The 24,038-nt window shown below is 40.9% G+C and overlaps 1 protein-coding gene across 2 annotated transcripts in view; it reads left to right on the top strand.

Moving 5' to 3' along the window:
* ppp2r5cb (protein phosphatase 2, regulatory subunit B', gamma b) overlaps positions 1–24,038 on the top strand; it is a 38,903-nt gene that overhangs the window by 5,018 nt on the left and 9,847 nt on the right. Inside the window, exons 3-9 of one of the 2 annotated variants that reach the window (XM_072439880.1) lie at positions 1,373–1,535; positions 19,237–19,436; positions 21,059–21,169; positions 22,270–22,362; positions 23,544–23,674; positions 23,758–23,817; positions 23,922–24,030. In XM_072439880.1, coding sequence (XP_072295981.1) covers positions 1,373–1,535; positions 19,237–19,436; positions 21,059–21,169; positions 22,270–22,362; positions 23,544–23,674; positions 23,758–23,817; positions 23,922–24,030 — 867 coding nt within the window. Of the gene's footprint in view, positions 1–1,372; positions 1,536–11,781; positions 11,959–19,236; positions 19,437–21,058; positions 21,170–22,269; positions 22,363–23,543; positions 23,675–23,757; positions 23,818–23,921; positions 24,031–24,038 lie in introns of those variants that run through there. The other variant, XM_072439888.1, reaches the window with a different exon arrangement.

Here is a 24,038-nt window from a genome sequence, read left to right as displayed (position 1 = left end):
TTTAACTAATTTTAATGCACAAACATACATATTTTTGATGCTTGGAAAGGATGACATCTTATGATGCATACATTTATCAAAAAGAATGTACTCTATCTATACAGCTTTACTCTATAAATATGTATGTTTGTGCATTAAAATTATTTAAAATTTACACAAGTGTTCATGTGTTTGACGCCATATGCAAGATAACTTTATTAGCTTTCATTTGGAACCACTTTCAATGCTATAGCATCAACCTCTGGGAAGCTGCAAAGAAAACAACGACATAATATCCCGAATTTTGCAGCATTTTGAAAAAACGACATGGCTCTTGAGACAGGCATAGCCAAGGTCCAAGATCAAAGTAACTGGTATATTTAGTTATGACCTTTGAGAAAGGGAATACTATTAGTTTGCATAAGTTTGATGAAAAAGGTCTTATTTGAAGAGGTCTAAAGGAAACTATACGCATCTTATAAGACTCTCATGTCCCGGGTCTGCATTTTCTGTCTCGCATTTAGGAATCGTTAAGACTCTAAACTCGTGTAACTTGTTTACGGAGGACACGGCGTTCTGTCTCCTGCTGCGGAAACATCAGACTTTTACCCAATCAGCGCCTGACCGTGCGGACGTCATGTTTAGTCCAAGCTCGGCGGAGAGTACTAAAAAAGTACCTGGTCTGAGGAGGTAGCACTAAAGCAGGGCTGAGTCGAGTCATGGAAAAGGCCCATTAGTCCCTAAGTGAAGGCTTATGTAAGATTTTAATTTGAACCAGGAACAAGGGCCACCAAAACGCATATCTTTTATGTAGATTACTCTTTCAGTAGTCTCTAGGCTAAGAAAAAAAACTAGACATGACATTGATCTGATCCATATTCGCCAGCCTCGTAGTTTGCTCCTCGTTATTCCAATGCTGGGATTGGGTCTGATTAAAAACAAAATGCTGGTGAAAGTACAATCCTCTTGCCAACGTCGAGACTGAAGGCCTCAGCTGTCTGTGCTCGGCTCAAGAACAACATGAACCACGAGCAGAACATAAAATTAACCAGAAATGTGCAGAAATATCCCTAAATATCCTTGATTTTTGTCTCTCTTTGAAGTAATTGACACGTGTAATTATGGTCTACATAACAAAGATGGTGTACAATTTCAAAAAAATGTGTAACAGTTTATAATTTTCCTCAATAATACGCTTTATTTATAATGTTCTCTATCTGGGAGCCTTCAGTCACTATATTTCAACCTTTATTTGGTTAAAAATGTATTTGAAAAACCTCAACGTGCAATAGAAATGATGGTTTGTCTGGTCTACTAATATAACAGTTAGTTGCAGCTCCGTTTCCCACGCCTGACTAGTGTCTTTCCTGTGCGTTGTCTCCTTTTTGCGCAGGGCTCTAACAGAAAGACCAGCAACAGCCTCCCTCCCACGACTCAACTGCTGAAGGGGAAACAGCCCGGGCCCCAGACGCCTCTGAAGAAGGACAAGAGGCAGAGCTCGTCACGCTTCAGCCTCAGCAACAACCGGGAGCTGCAGAAACTCCCCGCCTTCAAAGGTGAGCGCGCCCTCTAAAGGCGCCGTGGCGTAAGAGTCTCGGACCCCTCGGCTGGGGCCAATATGACCAACGCACAGATGATGAAACGAATATCAACAATGGTTAGAGATTTCCTGGATAGTTTTAAAATCATCCTGACCTGTATTGACCCTTCTAAAACTCTGTACTTTAGCGCCAATGCATTTTTAATGGTAGAGTTAGCGTTAGCCGGCAAGCGTCAAAAGCGATGAAAAAGTAGTAGTAAGTAGTAGTAGTAACGACATGACCACGTGTAAAACTTAGTGCTACACGTGGTCATGTCGTTACTACATAAGACACTAAGTGTTTTATGTAGTAACGACATGACCACGTGTAGAACTAAGTGTTTTATGTAGTAACGACATGACCACGTGTAGAACTAAGTGTTTTATGTAGTAACGACATGACCACGTGTAGAACAAAGTGTTTTATGTAGTAACGACATGACCACGTGTAGAACTAAGTGTTTTATGTAGTAACGACATGACCACGTGTAGAACTAAGTGCTTTAATGTAGTAACGACATGACCACGTGTAGAACAAAGTGTTTTATGTAGTAACGACATGACCACGTGTAGAACAAAGTGTTTTATTTAGTAACGACATGACCACGTGTAGAACTAAGTGTTTTATGTAGTAACGACATGACCACGTGTAGAACTAAGTGTTTTATGTAGTAACGACATGACCACGTGTAGAACTAAGTGCTTTAATGTAGTAACGGCATGACCACGCGTAGAACAAAGTGTTTTATGTAGTAACGACATGACCACGTGTAGAACTAAGTGTTTTATGTAGTAACGACATGACCACGTGTAGAACTAAGTGTTTTATGTAGTTGTTGTTGTTGTTGTTGTTGTTGTTGTTGTTGTTTTATGGCGGTTGGCATCCAATTGTTGCATTACCGCCAGACTTTATTCCTCAGACTTTTCGTACTCCTTCCATTGCTTTGGTGTTACAAAGCCCATGAGGTCATGATATGTCTTTGTGACTAGAATAGTTGTTGTTGTTGTTGTTGTTTTATGGCGGTTGACATCCGAGTGTTGCATTACCGCCAGACTTTATTCCTTAGACTTTGTCGTAGTCCTAAAAGTTCTTCTTCCAGTGCCTTGACTTCCAGTGCTTTGTCCTCAGACTCTGTCGTAGTCCGTAAAAGTACTCCTTCCATTGCTTTGGTGTTACAAAGCCCATGAGGTCATGATTTGTCTTTGTGACTAGAATAGTTGTTGTTTCAGAGACCAACCGGCTTAAGTTGTTGTTGTTGTTGTCGTTTTATGGCGGTTGGCATCCGAGTGTTGCATTACCGCCAGACTTTATTCCTCAGACGTTTCGTAGTCCTCAGACTCTGTCCCGCTTAAGTTGTTGTTGTTTCAGAGACCAACCGGCTTTATTCCAGGGAGACTCTTCTTCATCTTCCTCTCCTTCTTTGACGTTCGGTGCTTCCACCGTACAGCTTTATTCTTTAGGCTTCATTCTATAGGCTTTAATATTTCCACTGATGTCGCTGCTTGGTAGCCGTGCGTCTACGAGACTGGACGAGGACAGGAGACCACCCCCACCCCCATCTCGTCACTCTGATCACCCTGACTCCCCAAAAGCAGACCCCCATCACTCCGACTCCCATTTAGCGCCTTTAGCCTGTTTTCTATATCTGCCCAATCAAGCTCCTTTGTTCCAAGGAATCTCCCTGCAGCTTTAGCAATGATCCTGATCCTTTCAGTTCTGCTTTGAGCCTGAGCAGCACAGTTTACAACATCCACCATAAAGAGTACAAAATCCTCTCTATCCACAACCAGGGTATTCTCATTAATTCTGGAACCTGCACACTTGGGACCTCCACTCTTGAAACCTTCACACTTCTTGGGAGCCACGCTGGCCTTTCTCATTTCGCCCTGGCTGGGAGCAGCGCTGGCTCCTCTCTCTGTATTTACTCTAAACTCGTTACTTGAAACTTTCTTGACTGCATCTGCATAGGATACACCTTGAGAGACCTTTATTTTATGCACCTCAGCAGCTCTTTTGCTAAACCTGCATCCCCGTAGGCAGAGCTATGTTCTTCCCCACAGTTACAGCACTTCAGTTTTGCTCCCACGTCACACTTCCCATACTCGTGATCTCCTGCACATTTACCACATCTTTGCTTCCCTCTACAGACCGCTGCAATATGCCCAAAGCGCTGGCACTTAAAGCAACGCAGGGGCGGTGGAACATATGGCCTAACGTCATGGCACATGAACCCAATGAACACCTTACTAGGCAGGCACCTCCCTTCAAGTGTTACCATTACCGACAAGCTGTCACATCTTACCCCAGACCGGGTCACCTTCAACCGCCTAGCGTCCACCACCTTAGCTCCAGTCAAATTCTCCTTAACTTCATCCACAGACGTCGCCGTAGGGACACCTACGATAACTCCTCTGACCGTGTTTCTTTCAGCATCAGACACAAGAATGTCCTTTCCACCCAGACGTTTAGTTCCAATCGCCTTCCGTTGCTGAGCCGCGTCCTTGCACACGACCAGCAGCGAGCCATCTCTAAGGACACTCGCACTCTTTCAGTGGCCACTGAATACCACTCCTTAAAGGATGCACTATCCTGTGCAAGCTTTATGATCACCTTACAGTCTCTGCTCTCACTCCGGATATCAATAGCTTCAGCCTCATCCTGCTGCTCATTCCCAGAACCCTCGGACGAGCTAAGGGACTTTTTACGTTTCCGGGCACGTGCAGCCAGAAAAGGCTGCTCCTCCACGCCGTCCAGAACGTCTTCGACCACCGATCCACTCTCCTCCGCCATCTCCCGTCTCTCCAGACCGGAGACTAGCTCTTCTTCTTCTTCTTTGGTGTTTTATCGTAGTCCTGTCGCATTACCGCCAGACTTTTTCATGTGTTACACAGGATTGTAGGATTTTTGGTGTTCAAAAGGCTGTTGTTGTTTGTTGTAGTAACGGCATGACCACGCGTAGAACTGTCTTATGTAGTAACAGCATGACCACGCGTAGAACTGTCTTATGTAGTAACGACATGACCACGCGTAGAACTAAGTGTTTTATGTAGTAACGACATGACCACGTGTAGAACTGTCTAATGTAGTGACGACATGACCACGCGTAGAACTAAGTGTTTTATCTAGTAACGGCATGACCATGTGTAGTAACGACATGACGTTAACATTAGCCATTAGCACATTAGCACACGTGCTAACAACCATGTAATAAACTGTTCTTAAATCTTTAGGGGAATTTTGAAATTGTATTCTATTGTTTTTTTTTTTTGGCTCTTTATCATATTTTTAAAATTATTATCGAGACTTTTCTTTGGTATCAACTCGAGTAGGAAATATCGTGTCATTAAACAAATGTCATGTGGAAACTCTGAGTGGGCGAGGTCGACACCGCGAGAACATCTCCATTTATTTGACTGTCTCCATGACGATCAGAAATGTGTGTGATTGATGCACATTTTAAACGCACCCAGAAGACTCTAATATGAACGTTTATACGCAATACCTCATGAAGACGATGTATTTTTTTTTACGTTTTTCAAAATAAAACACAAAAACAAACGGAACATGACCAGAGAGTGAAACATCAATCAAAAATAAACATCAACTAAACATTTAAACATCCTAAGTGGCGGAGTGTGATCATATTGGCTTTCCATATAGAGGGAAATTTTTTTAAGTACTTTTTGCTAGCCCCTATGGCGGTGTCCCACCGCCATCCTCAAACCTCAGCCCAGCGAGAACACTGTTGTTGTTGTTGTTGTTGTTGTTGTTGTGGTGGTGGTGTTGCTTTTAATGGCGTTTGGCAGCCAACAGAAAATGTGCACTTATCGCCACCCACTGTAGTTGTACGTCTTCTGGAGTCGTACGTCTTCTGGAGTCGTACGTCTTCTGGAGTCGTACGTCTTCTGGAGTCGTACGTCTTCTGGAGTCGTACGTCTATGTGTTATACCAGGGGTGGGCAATTATTTTCCTCCGAGGGCCATATTCGAATCCAGGCAAGGACCGCGATCACTGGTGTGAAAAAGAAAATATTGAAAAAATTAAATGTCAAATAAAATATCACTTTTCTGTCAAATAAAGGCTATTTTAATCTATTATTTAATTCCTTTCATGTCATATATATTAAGGATACAAGTGCAGACAGCTACCTAAGGGCAAAAAAGAATAAAAATATTTTTAATTATTTTTTAAAAAATATTACTTGGCATGTTTGGTGGGCCAGATTATAAAACTGCGGCCCACCCCTGGGTTATACACTATACCATAAAAAGAGGGGAGAGAAGGAGAGAGAAAGTAGGAGAGGGAAAGAGTGAGAGAAAAAAAACTCCCCAGAGAGAGAGAGCACGCCTTGCTAAAATTGAGTGGAATGGCAATGGAGGAAGACGATGTATTTTATCATTTGGAGTAAAAATGATCTTTTACTGTTAGTTAAAGTTGCCATTTCAATTCAGTTGGATTAAATCCGCTGTGTTTCAAGAAAACCAGTTTCATATATTGTCTCTTAGCTTATACGCCGCGGTGCATTTGTGTGCGTCCCGGTGTTGTTCACGTCGGGCCCTTTAAGCTGAGGGCATTATTACGTAACCCTGGTAAACAGACAGTGGACGCACACGGAGTGGACTTAACCCCGGCGGCTAAATTTAGTGGTAATCCAAAGATAAAGCTGTGCAGGGCGAGCGCCGTGAACAGATAAGCTCCGGCTCCTTCTGCCTCCTCCACGGCAAATATGAAACGCACACTCACCAAATATTCAAATATCACCGTTTAATATGGAAAAACGCAAGAAATAAACACGCTTGTCAGACAAGATAGTGTTTGTAAATTGGATATACATATAATATACTGTACTATAGAAGACGGTTGTAATGTTTGCATACGCTTTTGAAGGGTTTTTTAGAAGGTCTGAAATCTCAAGGAAAAATAAATTTGATTGTTTGAGTTTAGGAGTTTGATTTTCAACAAATAGGTGTTTGCGTCTGAAAACAATCTGCAAATGCTATCTTGTGATTGTAACTGCTCAAATCAGTTGTTTATGGTCAAATTGTGTTAAAACAAAGCTTAGACTAAAAAGTGCATTACAGATATTGTGTATTTTTCACTATTGGCCAGCATGGGCGCAATTAATGCCTTCACTTCCTCTTGCTCTTTTATTTTGATGGGACACTTCCTCTCGTGCCACGGGCTAGATTAAAGTCAAATATAAGTAACTGAGCTTCAGACGGAGCAGTGCCTCCAACTAGATTTACCAACCCAAACACATCACTTGAAAGACAACAGAACGCTAAATATTCAGTTAAAATTGTCAATTATAAAACACATTTCTCGCTTTTATTTGATAGATTTTATGGGCCTGAAGGCTTTATTTTGACTGGACTGCAGAACTCCCAAATGGGGTGAGAGGGAGTATAGACATTCAGCAAATGGTCGAGGTTGGGAATTGAACCCACGAAACCGCGTTGAAGCGCTAAAAACACATTTCAATAAAGTCAGTCAAATGCTGTTTTTTAAATTTTTTTATTATAATTTTTTATTGATTTATAAATTTTTCATGTTGCTTACGTTCTTGAAATTAAGTGCGTTTTTTAGGGAAAAATAAAATGTAATGGAAAACATTTTGAAAAGAGGATGCGTCAAAAATGGCCCTTTTAATGTAGATAACGTTGTGAGCAGATTTCTTTTTGACACTTGGCCCGCCTCAAGTACAACACAGATCGTCAGCTGTGAGAGTCGTGAGAGTTTTGCTTGAACTTTGTGAGTCTCTGGAGGTTACGGTCTTGTTCAAACATGCGCCATGTTTTCATTCCAAGCGTGTTCACCTGCTCGAGCCCGCGAGGCCCGACCGCACGAGACAAAAACGAGAGCAGCAGCGCGCGTGGTTTTCAATGTACCGTATGTTCCGGAGTATAAGTCGCACCGCACCGGAGTATAAGTCGCACCGCACCGGAGTATAAGTCGCACCGCACCGGAGTATAAGTCGCACCGCACCGGAGTATAAGTCGCACCAGCCAAAAAATGCATAATAGAGAAGAAAAAAACATATATATGTTGCACTAGAGTATGAAATAAGGTTGCAAGTGTGAAAATAACAAATAATATCACACATAAGTCGCTCCGGAGTATAAGTATATTAGTATAAATATAAGTAAGTCACACCCCGGCCAAAACTATGAAAAAAGGTGCTACTTATAGTCCGGAAAATACATTACTCATTAAGTACTTTGTCTCGTCAACCTGAACGTAAGAGCAGCGCTCTGATTGGCCGCTCTCGGGTTGTCCGCCCCCGCTTCAGCTGCATTTAAAGCTGTGCACGAGCCCAAACATGGACACTTGTGAACATTGTTCTGACACTTCCTGTTTTGTGTGAAAGTCAGGTACCACAGCTCTAAAGGTTTTTACGAGTTTCTAATTTTGACTTTTATCAGGTGTATTTATACCTGTTGTACATATAAATTATAGTTTTACACCAATCGAGCATGAATTGTGGAGAAAAGTTGAAAAATATGTGGGGGAAAAAACGGAAGTGACATCACACCAGGGACACTCATTCCAGTCAAAGTTTATGCATAATTTACACAAAGAAACTACTTTTTCCTTACTCTTTAAACATTAATTCAACAAAACAAAGTTTCTCTCATATATTTTGATGTATTTGTGACCTTAGATGAGTTTTGGCCCAGTGTTTGCTGGGTAATTTCCTTGTGTGATGTCATCAATTACAAACAGGAAGTGAAATTATAAACTTAAATGTGCTATTATGTGATAAAACTTGTTTTTAAATTGTTTGCAAAATTCGTAAAATAGGTATATTATCTGTACCACATTTTAGTTCAATGAGTCGTCCGACCTGTAGGGGGTGCTTTAAGTTGCATTCCAAAACATCTGTTAAATTTGTCCAATAATTTAACCTCACAATTAAGAACCACTTTGAAGGAGGGTTTAGCCGTTACTATGGTGACACAGTGCACATATTGGCACACACAGCAAGATACAATTTTAGTTTGTCTGAAATGTCAAGAAAAAATACAAAATGGATGTAATTAAGTTTGATTTGGTTCTGTTTTGGTGGTATATTTTTTAAACGAAAAAAAATAGTTTGACTGTTGTTTCTCCTAAATCAGTTAATCATGGCCAAACTCTGATTAAAGTCTAGCTTTAGTAACGGAGCTTCAGACAGAGCAGTGCCTCCTGTTAGCTTCACGCCCCAAGCTAACTTTGATGACATCATGCAACAGCGTTTATTTCATTACGGTTGCTTTTATTGCTCAATCGCTCAAATATTGCTGTGAGCGGGGTTGCCTCTCCACAGCTCTGATCCATGACCCGACATTGCTGTGATGCGGTGGGGTTAATTTTGACCCGTGTTTGTTGTGTTTGCTCTGCGCCGCTCACTTCCTGTCGCACACACAAACACTTCCTCCTTCCTGTTTCTGTCACGCCGCCCGCAGAAGTCGCATCCACATCACAGCTCTTGAAACCACACCGCCATAACATAGATCTTTACATAATTTTATAATTTGCCAGTGACGTCGCCGTGACAACAGCATATCCGATCGACCAAATGCTCGGACGGTAAAGTAACGTCTCGGAGCCGTGTTTCTGGCTCTTGCGGGCGTCACGGCGTTTAACCGAGCCGGCGTTTCATCCTGAACGTTGTCGCTGTTCACGGGCCGTGGGTCAGGCTGGGCCCCCCGTCGCACCCGTCACTCGCACCTGGACCTCGTCTCCTGTCAGACGCACAGACACAGGACTCCACGCTCGCTCTATAAAGGGGAATCACTTCAGGAGCGTGTGAACCGCGCTCTGGGCCAAATGCGACTGACCTCGTGTGCGATGCGCTCCGGCGGATACAATGTGCCTTTATGTTTCGACAGTATGTAACTGTTATTTACCCGGAGAAGTCCTGTTGAGGTTATTCATCTCTTTCTATAGGGTCCTGGACAGTCCGTCTGCGTCGTAATGTTGACGCAGACACGAGTTCGGCAATCGCAAGAATAATCGGAAAACGCCTTCGTCCCCACAGATGCGTTTTGTGATGACAAGAGTCCTTACGTTTGTCGGAGAGGAATTGTAAAACCGTCACGCGTCTTTGTGCCTCCGGATTGACACTATAAGACTAATTCAGTTTCTCAAAGGGCAGCGCTAATGAGAACTTCACAGGCGGCTGAAGCGAAAAACAACTGTAATTGTCTCTCGGGATGCGCCAAGCTTTTTCAGCTCCGATACGGCTACGATAGACACCAATAAAATACGTCGGTGTAATAGCTCATTCGTCCAGGCGTGTTCCATAGTAGAAAAAGCTTCAGTTGTAGTCATCTGGACTCAGTTAGAAAAAAATAGACGTTTCGACTCTCATCCAAGAGTCATTGTCAATAACAGAATTTAGGTCGGGAACTCTTATATTTATACTCTTCTGTGGTAAGACCAGCCCATTGGGCGGAGCCTTCCTGGAGTAGAAAGAATTGTTTGTTTCAACAGAAACTCCCCCTTGTATCTACCGAGCTAGCCTATTCAGAATTTTAATGGGCTATTAGAATCCTCTTTGTCTTTGTGAGACCCTGGCTCAACCACCCTGAGAACCTGATTAGCATCTAAATGTCCTGGTCCTGGTCCTCTACCTTTCCAGGGGTTCAGTATACCATTATAGATACCAGGAAGATTGAATCTTAGCCCTCCATTCCTGTTTAAAGAAGGTCTTTCTTTTTTAACAAAAATAGCTTCCTTAACTCCTCTTTCAAACCATCTTTTTTCCCTGCTTAAAATCTTCACCTCACCGTCTTCAAATGAGTGATTAGAGGCTCCATCTTGAAGCCTCTAATCACTCGTTTGAAGACGTTTTTTACAGAATGTTCACGGTTTAGGTTGATGGTTGAACCGCAGGAAATACTCTTGACACCATGCCACATACGACGTTAGAGTTGGGCCGTTAATCAGATTTAAAATTGCGATTTCAATTGTTACTACAGTCACAAATATGTGTAAGTGCGCTCGTTCTTCCCCTGGAGCACAGCAACGTTTCTAATCCACATGACTGTTAAATGTGCTTCAAAATAAGTTCTTTCTCTACAGATTGTATCGAAGAAATTATTTGAAATGATCATGATTTCAATGACCAAATCTGCAGGGTATATTTTGCCATACTCGCAGCCCTAAACGACACGTAACAAAACTGATCCTTGTGGTATGCAAATGTTTATTTACCTGTTAAGTAACTACAAAACTGCTAGTTGAATAAAAGATAAAAGACTTGACAGTTTGTGACGCTTTTTAACTTTACCCTGTGTCTGGTCCCTTTGATTCCCCATCAGTCGGTGAATTGGCACATTTTATATTTGTGAACCTTTTTAACAGACAAAAGGAACTAGCAGAAAGTCTCTAGTTGGTTCCTAGTTGATAACATTGCTCTCACTTTAAGAGCATATTAGCTAAATGAATTGCTTTTAATTGGATTTATGCGTGTATAAATCTTGTTCTTGAATCCTGAATTAGACCCTATTTTAGTCCTGGTTTAATCTTATTCTAGGTACCCGGTTTAGTCCTAGTCTAGTTTTAGACCTGGACTTTGTTTTAGTTCAGTTTTAATGATCGTTTTGTCTCGTTTTAGTTCTGATTTTGATCTGGTCTTTAGACATGTTTCAGTCAAAACTGGCTTGATTCTATACATATATATTCAGTGCTGTTGGATAATCCTTGTTTATACCTTGTTTAGTTCAGATTTATACCTTATTTTGGACTTTGTTCATGATCATTTAGTCTCGTTTTAATCCTTATTTAGTTCTAATTTTAGTCCTGGTTTTGTCTTACTCTACAGACTTGATTTTAGTCTGGCTTTGGACCTGGTTTAGTCCAGATGCTTATGCCTAGTTTTAAGACTTGTCTCACTCCTGATTTATTCTTGTCCTAAATTTGCCTTGGACTTGGTTTACCTCCCGTCATTTATTCCTGGTTTAGTCCTATTTTAGTCCCGCTTTAGGCCCCGCTTTACTCCCGCTTTAGACCTGCTTTAGTCCTAGTTTTAGTCTCTCTTTCTGCTCTCTCTCGTCACCGCTCTCGACACGTCTCCAAACCCCTCCCTTTCCCTTCCTCTCCATCTCCCCCGCGTTCATATAGTCTGACAGCCGGGCCCATGTGACCGGCACCGACCAATGGCATGCCCGCATCGGGGGGCGACATCACCGACTCGCTCCCACTAGCCGCACCGCCGAGCGAAGCGTCATTTTGCTCCGAGTGTCGGGCCAAAATGGAGGTCCTTCTCTGTCCTTAGTGTTTCCCCCCTCGTCTCTTCACCTCTGCCTCGCTGCTCTCTTCATGTCGACATGTATTAGCACCAGCGTTACCATGGTGATGGAAAATAACAGCTCCAACGGGCCGTTTCAGCCTCTAGAGCTTGTGCATTTTAGAGGTGAGAGCTGCCTCTTCTGTGTTTTTTGCGTTGGGGCTAAAACCATTTGGAAATAAAGTGTTTTTTGTTCCGTCATCTCTCACCGCAAGCTTTGTGATGTTAGTTATTTATGTTTAGTAGTAGTCGACGAGTCAAACCATTATTTTTATTGTGAATTGAGGTTTTTAAAATGCATTTATACCAAGATTAAGGTCGAAATATGCTGACTGACTGATTCTTCTAGATAGAGAATATTTACAATTTTTTTTAATTATTGATAAAAGTCACAATGTCAATCATTTTTTCAGTTTTTTCCAACGTCTTTGAGATAAAAACGTCTATTATTTGCTTTATAGAACAGTCAAGAATGGATGATGGGATTGTTCAAATAGTCGACCACAATCATTTCGATTAGCCAATAGCCGCGCTGACGTGTGGATGGATGTTTTACATATTGGAGGTGATGCTAAATGTGATTCTAGTGCTTTCTGCATTTGATTAAATACTTGTTTCGTTACAGAAATTACCAAACAAAACAAAGTCAAATCCTATAGATCTGTTTACAGTTAAACACCTCTCCTCTGCTATTCATGTCTGTCACAAATGTTTCGGCCCTCAGAGGCGACTGTTGTTGTGATTTTGGGCCTTACAAAAATTGATTGATTTTATTTGATTTGACAAATAAAGCTAAAATAAATATTCTTTATGGTATTTATTTTTGTATTCTCATTTTATTTTTTCTCATTTTATTTTTCTTTTTTTTTGTATTCTCTTTAATTTTTTTCAATTATTTCTTTAATTCTCTTTTTTTCTCTGTTTTTTATCCTTATCATCTTTTTTTTAATTTTTATTTTTTTCTTTCTTTTTTTCTTTTTTATTCTCTTTTTTTTAATGGTTGATTTTCCTTCCTCCTTTGGACTAAATTAGCCTCGATTTAGTCTCGTTTTTGTTTCGTTACGTTTTTATTTTGACCCCGTTTGACGAGTACATTATGTTTCGATGTAACAGAAACGTATCAGAATATCACAATAATATCGATATCGCTGAGCTCCACAGTCGTATCGCGATCGCTCCCAGTATTGGGCAGCTCGATTGTTTTCCTTTCGCTCCGCCCTCCTCTGTTCATCTCAGAAACATGGATTGTTCGTCATTTGTGCGTCAGACAGGAAGTACATCGGCGGAGCTTTGTGTGCCGCTCGAGCTCGAAGGAAAATGCAGGAAACGGAAAGTTTAGGTTCTGCTGATGTCACAGGAAGTTTGTGTGCGTCTTGTTTTGACAAGAAGAAAAACCACACAACGCTGCAGCGACTTATACACAAGTGAAAGAATTACACGTTAGTATTATAAAGTGAGTTTTTTGTTATCGATTTGGAATATTTGTGTGTTTTAGTTGCGTTTGTAGCTTGGGTTATGGCGATATTGACTAAAATTTGTATATTTTGATTTTTTTGTGATCTAAATGATGATATCCAGACGATATTTTACCAATGCATCAGTTTGTTTGTCTGTCTGTCTGTCTGTGTGTCTGTCTGTGTGTCTGTCTGTGTGCTTTGTTTGTGTGCTTTGTTGGTGTTTGTTTGTGTTTGTTTGTGTTTGTCCGTGTGTTTGTCTGTGTGTTTGTTTGTTTGTGTGTTTGTTGGTGTGTTTGTTTGTGTTTGTCTGTGTGTTTGTCTGTGTGTTTGTCTGTGTGTTTGTCTGTGTGTTTGTCTGTGTGTTTGTTGGTGTGTTTTTGTCTGTTTGTGTGTTTGTTTGTCTGTGTTTGTCTGTTTCTGTGTTTGTCTGTGTGTTTGTTGAGGTTCACGGTTGCCCAGTTATAGTGTAAATACGATAATCTGTCATTATTAAAGGGACTGTTCTTTCCGATATTTATTCCTTTACACTGACTAATTATTTTAGCAGTCAATTACCGTATTTTCCGGACTAAGTCGCACCGCCCAAAAAATGCATAAAAGAGAAAGGGAAAAAAAATAATATGAGTTGTACTGGAGTATGAAATGTGGTTGCAAGTGTGAAAATAACATCACATAAGTTGCTCTGGAGTATAAGTATATAAGTATAAGTCGCATCCCCGGCCAAAACTATGAAAAAAGGTGCGACTTATGTTCCGGAAAATACGGTACTCAAACAATTATTTTTCTATATTGTTTTTCCGTTGTACATGGAGATTTCCTCAATACCCTTTTTGCCAGATCAATGTTGAACTGTGGTGACTTCTCTGGCGTTTTGATCATGAATGATAATAAATGTGTATTATTGAGGATCTTGCATTGTTTTACTATTTCTTTGGCATAAGAAGAAAAAATAAAGTCATTATTATAAAAAATACAGCAGTTTTAGTGAGCTTTTTAGAGTCTATAGTCCAGAAAAAGATAAAATATCAAACTGCGATTATTTATCATATATATTTATTCTAACCCTAGACTAGTCATGATTTTTCTGATTGTTTAACGGTTTTCTTGTTTTTAGGCCTCGATTAGACGCATGTATACATGTTTTTGACCTGGTTTAAAGCTTCCTTACATCAGGTTTAGACAGTTTCAACTGGCTCATTTTGGTGTAAAACTGGCTCAGACCTTTTTTCAGCCTTGAGCCTTGTGCAAAGTGTTTCTACCGTCACACCTGAGCGCTCTATTAAACCGTTAGCTCGTTGCGCGTGCTAGCCGAGGGCTTCAGATGCTAAAGGTCATGTCCCCTTCCACACTGCGAGGCCGGCTGTGAAGTCTGCGCTCGCTCCGTCTCTTAATATTTTACACCTACAGAAACTCTAGTGTTGTTTTTGTAATTTGAGCTCTGGACCTGGATCGAAACTCTATCTCTGAGGCTCAAACAAAGCACATTAATATGATAATTAGGCATAAACGTATTTAAACCACATCCTGGCGCTGACACAAGAAGAAAGTAAACCCCAAGTAAACCCTTTTCTAAATGTTTTATATCATCATGAAAAACATGGACGGCAACAAATAAATGACAGAATGTGCAGCAGAATAGTGTTTGTAATCGCCGTTATTTATTTGAAAAAAGAAGAAAATGTACACCCAATAAGTACTGATCCCCAAAACGAAAAAGGTGATATAGTAATTACTATGATGGGCATAATAAAGATGATAATGATAAATGGCGATGATTATAATGATAAATGGTGATGATGATAAAAGATGATTGATGATGATGATGATGATAAAAGAAGAAAATGATGCAAGACTGATGATGATGCTGCAAGATTGATGATGATAATGATGATGATGCAAGATTGATGATGATGCAAGATTGATGATGATGCAAGATTGATGATGATGCAAGATTGATGATGATGCAAGATTGATGATGATGATGATGCAAGATTGATGATGATGATGATGATGCAAGATTGATGATGATGATGATGCAAGATTGATGATGATGATGATGCAAGATTGATGATGATGATGATGCAAGATGCAAGATTGATGATGATGATGCAAGATTGATGATGATGCAAGATTGATGACGATTGATGATGATGATGATAGATTGATGATGACGATGCAAGATTGATGATGATGATGATGATGATATGATGATGATTATGATGATGATGATGATGAAAGATAAATGATGATGAAAGATAAATGATGATGAAAGATAAATGATGATGATGATGATGACGGTAACTACAATAAAGAAAAAAGTTCAAACAAAGTTGACATGTCAGTGTCTGGGGAGTTTGAGGAGAGTAACAGCATCCAGGACAAAAGTGTCACGACAAGTGCGATTATATTGTTACCAAAAAATCCCCTAAAGCAGAATAATCACAGTTTAACCTTTGCTTTCATGTTAAAATAAGCTTTATCAAATACAAAGTCAAATTAAACATTTTACTTACTTCTAATCTACAATGAGTCACATAAGTTACTTTTACAACCCTCTACAGCTCTAATCTTATCATACTACAAAAACAAAATGATATATTTCCCAATAGTGCAAAAAAGAGCACACAATAAATATCGTGTCCTAAGAAATGTTGTTGTTAAAGAAGATTTTAGTTAAATTGACTTTGTTGATTTGATATGATAGTACTTAAGGTGAAAATCCCTCAACACGGCGTTCATAACGAGAACGTTTACGGGACTGAAACTAATAACGCGAAAAGTCTTAAGTTCTTTGAGACTAATCTCGCAATACTAACATTTCAAACTTAATTTTGACACCGGACTCGATACTCAATACAACATGTCGTGATGAAAAACTGTTTAAATAGAGCGTCCTTTTTATTTATTTAACCTGTATTTAACCAGGTCGAGCAACAAAATAACATACACATAAAACATCACACATTTACTGTATTTCATCTTCACCACAAAGTTATAGTAGTTTGCATACTTTTTCAAATATAAATCATGACAATTCTAATTAAATCTATTCAGGAAAGGTCAGATTTTTGCTCACATTAGTGTCTTGTTTTGATATTTTTGTATCTAGGGATTATTTTTTTGGCGACAGTTCACCTTGAATGTGTCGTGTTGATGCTTCCGCTTTTACAAACTTTAAATCATATATTTGCGCTCTGCTCATGTTTCCCAGCGTCTCATTCTACTATCGCTCTGACTCGGACCGTTTTCTGTCCCGGTCTTGGCGCGGTTCGGATCAGCTGACGTGTCCTGGAGGCGCGCTGTTTCTGCTAGCGTCAGCGTCTGTTAGCACGCGTCCCGCCGTGATTGATTAGCGTTTGCCTTCGGTCCAAAGTCTGACCTCCGGGCTCCGGTCGCCACGGAGATGTCAGAGCGTCGACGGCAGGACAATACGGCCGCACAGATTGCACAGGACAAACAGGCGTAAGCTTAGCTGTACATGGGCGCTGTATTGAAACTTGGACTGTCCTGGAGGTGGTTTTGAATAAAGGCAGAATTTGATATGTGTCGTTTGTAGTAAAAATGCTACAAAAAGAGCTGACTGAAAATAAAATGTTTATTCCTGCACTTTTGTGATTCATTTTACAGCAGTGTTTCCGGTACGTTCTGCTGAGAATATGCTGGCACAAGCAATCCTTATTTGAATACTTATATTTATTGCAATTTGTTGGCGCTAAATGTGATTTATTGCCTTAATTTACTCTTTAAACAGTTTTTCTTAACAGTACAGTTACTTTCATATATTATAAACAAGCAAAAATAATTTGTTAAACCAATTTATTGTTTTTATATCCACTATTAATGGGAAACACTACAAACATTTCAGTTTTATCTGATAATTAAACCTTAACTAATGCGTTTTAACCTGTTACCACCCACCTGTCCGCCGGCGAACATTTTCTATATCTCAAATATTCTCTTACATCATCACTTTTATTTCCGTGGTCAATACCAGCAAGCCATACATCATTTTAAAGCTTATTTTCTCAACAAAACGAATATGTCATTGATTTACATTGAATAATATGCCCCAAGAAGCAATTGCCAATAGTTTGTGAGAAAGTTTGTAAAATTTTACAAACGCATGTCCTACCTGTTTGCTGTTTATGACTGACGAAACGGCTTTAATTCTGTACATCCTTGTACTCAGTCTGTCCGTAAGGAATCATTGAAAAACAATATCCACTTGTATTTTTCCTGAAGTTATCCGATTTCGAGATATTGTCAAGTAAACAAACTTTTCTTCGTTTCTCGTCGGACGAGAATGCGCTTGTCCGGCGCATTTCTCCGTCCATAACAAATGACCTGTTTGACTTATACGATAGTGTTTGACATCGATCTCTTCCTTAGACTGATACCTACAAAATGAGACCATCCACGAATTTTTCTGTCACCGGGTTTGTTTGCTACAGCTCCGGAGGAAAAAAATTCGGCGCTTCCGAAGCGCGCGTCCATCTTTGTTTTTAGCCCTTAGCTTCTGCTAACAGGCACGCAGGAGACTTTGAGTGACATATTATTCTAGCCAATAAGGAGACCTTTGTCCTGGTAGGCGGGACAAAGGGCTTATTGACACAGAATCTTCTGTATTCTCGTGCGTAAGGCTCCGGGAAGGCTGTAAAGAGCCAGATTTCTCGGCAGGATTTTGCGCATAACATTTTCTGAGTTTATTAGCCTTTTGGACGTGCATTTTGTTAGATATATGTATTATTATACCAATACAAAAATAAAATAAAAATATTATAATTTTTTTTTTTTTTTTTTTACCTCTATATGGGAAATTCATGGGTAAACTCATATTTACACATTTTCACATATTTTTTTTTTAGCGGTTATAATTGCTATTAGTGGCCTACAAAACATGAAAATGTATGTTTTATGATCATAGCGGAGCTAAAATTGTAATAAAACAGTTTGGCACAGTTGGCACATATTTGGATCACTTGTTCCGAATATACTTTTTGATACAAAAAGGTCAACAGCACCAAAATGCCTGTTCCTAGAGATCTGAAACTTTACACAGTTGTTGTCAACAAGATAAACATCATGTACAGTGAACAGCATATGCACACAATGAAATATGTCATGCTCAGGACCATTACAAATGGACAATATTCAGGCGAGACTAAAAAAGGATGTTTTGTTTATGTTTGGGCCTTTGTAGTGTAAGTTCTGAAGCCCTGACAGTGTTCATGTGCACATCTGCAGAAACTAGAAGGCCTAAGCTTTCTAATGATGCATCACACTTGCATGTGGAACATAAGATCCTCTTTTAATAAGCAATGCCATTTGGGTATGTCCAACCATTGTGCACAGGGCGAAAATAGGTGGGTGGTAACAGGTTAAGACATTTCTTTAACACATTTAACACAATAATGGATTGACATTATTTCGGCCCACTTAAAATTTTTATTCTGTTTTGTTTTATGCGAGGCGGCTGCTAGACATTGGTGGAGAGGACATTGGCTAAAAACTAAAATGATTTGCAAAGTACTCAGTTTGCGGAGGCTTCTAGAGGCACACGAGTGGCATGCGTTTGAACCAGTTGCACTGTTTTCATGTAACTGTTTAGGAAGGTCATTTTCATAACAAAACAAGCGTTGTTCATGGCACGGCAGATCTGCTTGTGTCTTGTAGGCATGTTAGGCCTTGGTAGAAGAGCTTCTGAAGTGAAAAGTGCTGAACACTTTACATTTCTGTGTGTGACTTTCCAATGACCTAAGCTGAAGATGTACACGGTGTGTCTTTCTAAAAACATGTTTTCACTTTGCTTTGTTGATCAGGCTGATGTTTTGTTTCGCTGCTGAGTGAATGTTGCTTTCTCTGATAAATAACATTGTTCCTGTGGTGTAACACGTCTCCTCTCTTATGTGGTCAGATGTTTAACCCGTCTCCTCTCCTGTGTGGTCAGATGTTCCCCCGGCGGAGCAGGAGAAGCTCTTCGTGCAGAAGCTGCGTCAGTGCTGTGTCCTGTTCGACTTCGTGTCTGACCCTCTGAGCGACCTGAAATGGAAGGAGGTGAAGAGGGCGGCGCTCAGCGAGATGGTGGAGTACATCACCCACAACCGGAACGTCATCACCGAGCCCATCTACCCAGAGGTGGTGCACGTGGTCAGTATGAGGGCATGCGGTCGGGGTACGGGGGCACAGGGCACACGGTCGAGTACGAGGGCACAGAGCACGCGGCAGGTACATGGGCACAGGGCAAGTGGTCAATACAGTGGCACGCGGTCGGCACGGGGGCACAAGGCAAGTGGTCAGTACGGGGGCACACGGCAGGCACAGGGGCACAGGGCACGCAGCCGGTACAGGGGCACAGGGCAAGTGGTCAGTACGGGGGCACACAGCGGGTACGGGGGCACAGTTCAAGTGGTCAGTACGGGGGCACACAGCGGGTACGGGGGCACAGTTCAAGTGGCAACAAAGTGTAAACGTAAAGCCACATTTTTCAGCACTATTTGGACACGTACATATAGATAAATATACATTCATTTTGTCCTTGTTTTATTTTCAACACCTTATAATTAAGATTCTATTTTTATTAAGATTTGTAGACTTTTCCTTTTACGTGATTTAAGCGGTTCACTTTCAAAACGTCTCAGGCTTTTTGATCTTCGCCCAAACGTCTCTCACAAAAGCGCTCCGTTTGGATCAGAGCCGCAGAAAATGAAACGGCAGAGGAACAACATCATCTGCATGAGAATACAGACTCCGTCCCCTTCCTGCGTCCGACCGCACTCGGGTCAAGAGCGTGCCGCTTTCATCATCAAAGCACTCGCTGCGACGCCGTGTCCTCGTACTGAGACTTGAGATCGCTTTGGTTCAGATGTTTGCATCGACGGTATCGGAGGAAACAGACGCCGATATTTGTCTTTTCGAGGGAACATTTGACACACAAAAAGGCAAAAACAATAGTTGTATTTTGACACAATCTTCCACAGGATTATTGAGAATTATTTGTACCAACGTGAAAAGAGAATTTATCAACAGTGCTGCAATAATTAATCGACTAATTGTAACTTAACTCTTTTCTAGTTTTCATCAATAATACACTTGCATGTTCTTCATCTAGAGCCATCTGTCACCATGTTCATCTTATTTGGCTGATTAAGTGTTAAAAAGTCTCAATCTACAATATAAATTATCCTTTGAATACTAAAACAATCACTAGTTGCGGCTCCATTTGTGAATTTTACCATAACAACATAATCGTTTTGGCCTCGCTGAGTTTTTATTTTTTATAAAGGCACAATGCAATAAAACATGTACGTGTAAATGTGCACGACTATAGCCAATTCATAAAAACAAACGGACGCAAGAAACACATAAATATTACAGATGTTCAGGTTTAAGCTCTGTATAAATTACACATTAACGTACATTACAAATGCATTACAACTCCATGTACAAAACTGTAATACTCACTAGTGCAATAGGACGAGTTTGTTTATTTGTGTGGACAGTTTTAAAATCTTAATATCGATTATCGTCCACAGCAGAAAGACAAATAATATGATAAATAACATATAATCTTCAACAAATAAAAGCTGGAACAATATTTATAGTGTGAACATTTTCTTTGCACGTGGGGAAAGTTTGGCCAATTTTAGGTGTTTAATTTGACAATTGACATTCTAGCACGTTTAGAAGCTGTTTTACTGCCTGGGATTTCTGCTTCAGGGTTGTTCAGGAGTGAGTGTTTATTATTGATGTCTTTTTTTTTTCTTTCACAGTTTGCGGTGAACATGTTCAGAGCTTTGCCTCCATCGTCAAATCCGACGGGAGCAGAGTTCGACCCAGAGGAGGACGAGCCCACGCTGGAGGCTGCATGGCCTCATTTACAGGTATAGGACATGGGACTAATCTGAGGCTGGAGGAGGAGTGGTGGTGGAGGAGGAGTGGAGGACTGACTGGATGGAAGGAGGACTGACTGGAAGGAAGGAGGACTGACTGGATGGAAGGAGGACTGACTGGAAGGAAGGAGGACTGACTGGAAGGAAGGAGGACTGACTGGAAGGAAGGAGGACTGACTGGATGGAAGGAGGACTGACTGGGAGGAGTACTGACTGGATGGGAGGAGTAGATGGAAGGAGGACTGACTGGAAGGAAGGAGGACTGACTGGATGGAAGGAGGACTGACTGGATGGAAGGAGGACTGACTGGATGGAAGGAGGACTGACTGGATGGAAGGAGGACTGACTGGATGGAAGGAGGACTGACTGGATGGAAGGAGGACTGACTGGATGGAAGGAGGACTGACTGACTGGATGGAAGGAGGACTGACTGGATGGAAGGAGGACTGACTGACTGGATGGAAGGAGGACTGACTGACTGGATGGAAGGAGGACTGACTGACTGGATGGAAGGAGGACTGACTGGATGGAAGGAGGACTGACTGACTGGATGGAAGGAGGACTGACTGACTGGATGGGAGGAGGACTGACTGACTGGATGGGAGGAGGACTGACTGGAAGGAAGGGAGGAGGACTGACTGGAAGGAAGGAAGGAGGACTGACTGGATGGGAGGAAGGAGGACTGACTGGATGGAAGGAGGACTGACTGGATGGGAGGAGGACTGACTGGAAGGAAGGAAGGAGGACTGACTGGATGGAAGGAGGACTGACTGACTGGATGGAAGGAGGACTGACTGACTGGATGGGAGGAGGACTGACTGACTGGATGGGAGGAGGACTGACTGACTGGATGGGAGGAGGACTGACTGGAAGGAAGGAAGGAGGACTGACTGGAAGGGAGGAAGGAGGACTGACTGGATGGGAGGAAGGAGGACTGACTGGATGGAAGGAGGACTGACTGGATGGGAGGAGGACTGACTGGAAGGAAGGAAGGAGGACTGACTGGATGGAAGGAGGACTGAAGATCAGATGAAATATGGCATTTGTTTCACCGTTTGTAACACGTTTCCATTTTCCGTTTCTTTCCGCAGCTCGTTTACGAATTCTTTCTGAGGTTCTTGGAGTCTTCAGACTTTCAACCAAATGTAGCCAAAAAGTATATCGACCAGAAGTTTGTAATGCAGGTACGTACTGAAGCACACTTTAGATACGGCTCGGGTCCGTTGGCCTGGACAGTCCGGCTCGTTTGGGTGAATGTGAGACCTGATCGTTAAAATGGACCAATTATGTGAGTTCTAGGCCCAATACAGTTCATAAAGCTGAAAGATCTCTCCATCTCTCCGTGTCATGTTGGTTTATTTTGGCCTTTCTTTTAATACAAAGTGCTTTACAGTTTTAGTTTCATGTCTAAACTGCAACTCGTTGGTGTAACCTCTGAACTTTAACCCTCACAATTTGGGCGCTACACAACATTGTTTTACGCGACGATCAGATGAATTCTACCAACCTACAGGCTTCAAAACATATATTTACTCACGTTTCTGCTGCGATTATCTTCACTTAGTGTTTTTACTGTCCCTTTGAACGGTTCCAGTTGCTCATAAGTCTCGAATTGGAATGTCGAGATGATTAGCTTAATCGATAATTGTGATGATTTAGGGCAATATAATCGTAAAAACAAACATATGACATTTGTGACATTTTTAGAAGAAATATATATGTATTTTTTTTAAATCAATTTGTAGAGAAGTGCCGATTTTCAAACTAAATTTTTTTTTTTTTTGTGTAGTTAAAAGAAATGCGATGATTTTAGAAGCATAATAATAATATATCATAGTTCACTTCCTGTTTGTAATTGATGACATCACACTTGGAAATTACGCAGGAAACACTGCGCCAATAATTTATATTATTTGACAAATTAAAATATATGAGCTGCTTTGTTTTGTTGAATTTAATGTTTAGAGGGTCAAAAAAGTTGTTTGTGTATAATTTCTGCATAAACTTTGAACTAAATTAGGTCCTTTTTTTTCCAAATCAAAGTCTTTCTGCTCAGCCTTTTCTCAAAAAGTCAACGTAAAGTGCTTTTTATCTCACAATTTATGTCAAGTTAATCATTCATAACCTTTGATTGGATAAAGCAGGTCACATGTTGAGGTGAACGCGTGAAGAAAACGAGACTGAAGGCAAACGTTTTTATTGTCGTTTCGGTCGTGAGGTTAATTATCGCGACCAATCGTTAAATCGCTATGTTCATTCTCTCGATAAACTAAACATTTCAAATCGCGACGTCCCCAGTCTCGAGTTTATATCCGACTGTGAAATCCCTTTTTGTAAAGACCTGCATCTTCTCCCTTTCCTGCAGCTTTTAGAATTGTTCGACAGCGAAGACCCGCGGGAAAGGGACTTTTTAAAGACGACGTTGCACCGCATCTACGGCAAGTTCCTGGGCCTGAGGGCATACATTAGAAAACACATCAATAACATTTTTTATAGGTGAGTAACGCCACCGTCTCCAGTGCAAATTTAGCCTTTTTCCATTGTTACTAATACAGTGTTTTCTCTGCTTTTGTTTTCAGCTTTATTTATGAAACGGAGCATCATAACGGAATAGCAGAATTACTGGAAATCTTAGGAAGGCAAGTGTCACGCGTTTATTGCCCGTGGACTTTTTAAATTGATCGCTGTGAGATGAAATGGAGCTCAGTGTTCTGTCTCTGATGAGCTGGTCTTGTGTTTGCAGCATTATAAACGGGTTTGCTTTGCCGCTGAAAGAAGAGCACAAAATATTCCTGCTGAAAGTCCTGCTCCCGCTGCACAAAGTCAAGTCTCTCAGCGTCTATCACCCACAGGTACAGTC

The sequence above is a fragment of the Eucyclogobius newberryi genome, unplaced genomic scaffold (assembly GCF_026437365.1).
Source record: "Eucyclogobius newberryi isolate DKJ021-1_F unplaced genomic scaffold, fEucNew1.0.hap1 SCAF_1, whole genome shotgun sequence".
NCBI classification, from domain to species: domain Eukaryota; kingdom Metazoa; phylum Chordata; class Actinopteri; order Gobiiformes; family Gobiidae; genus Eucyclogobius; species Eucyclogobius newberryi.
The sequence above is the reverse complement of the archived record's forward strand: the minus strand, read 5'-3'. Positions and strand labels throughout refer to the sequence as shown.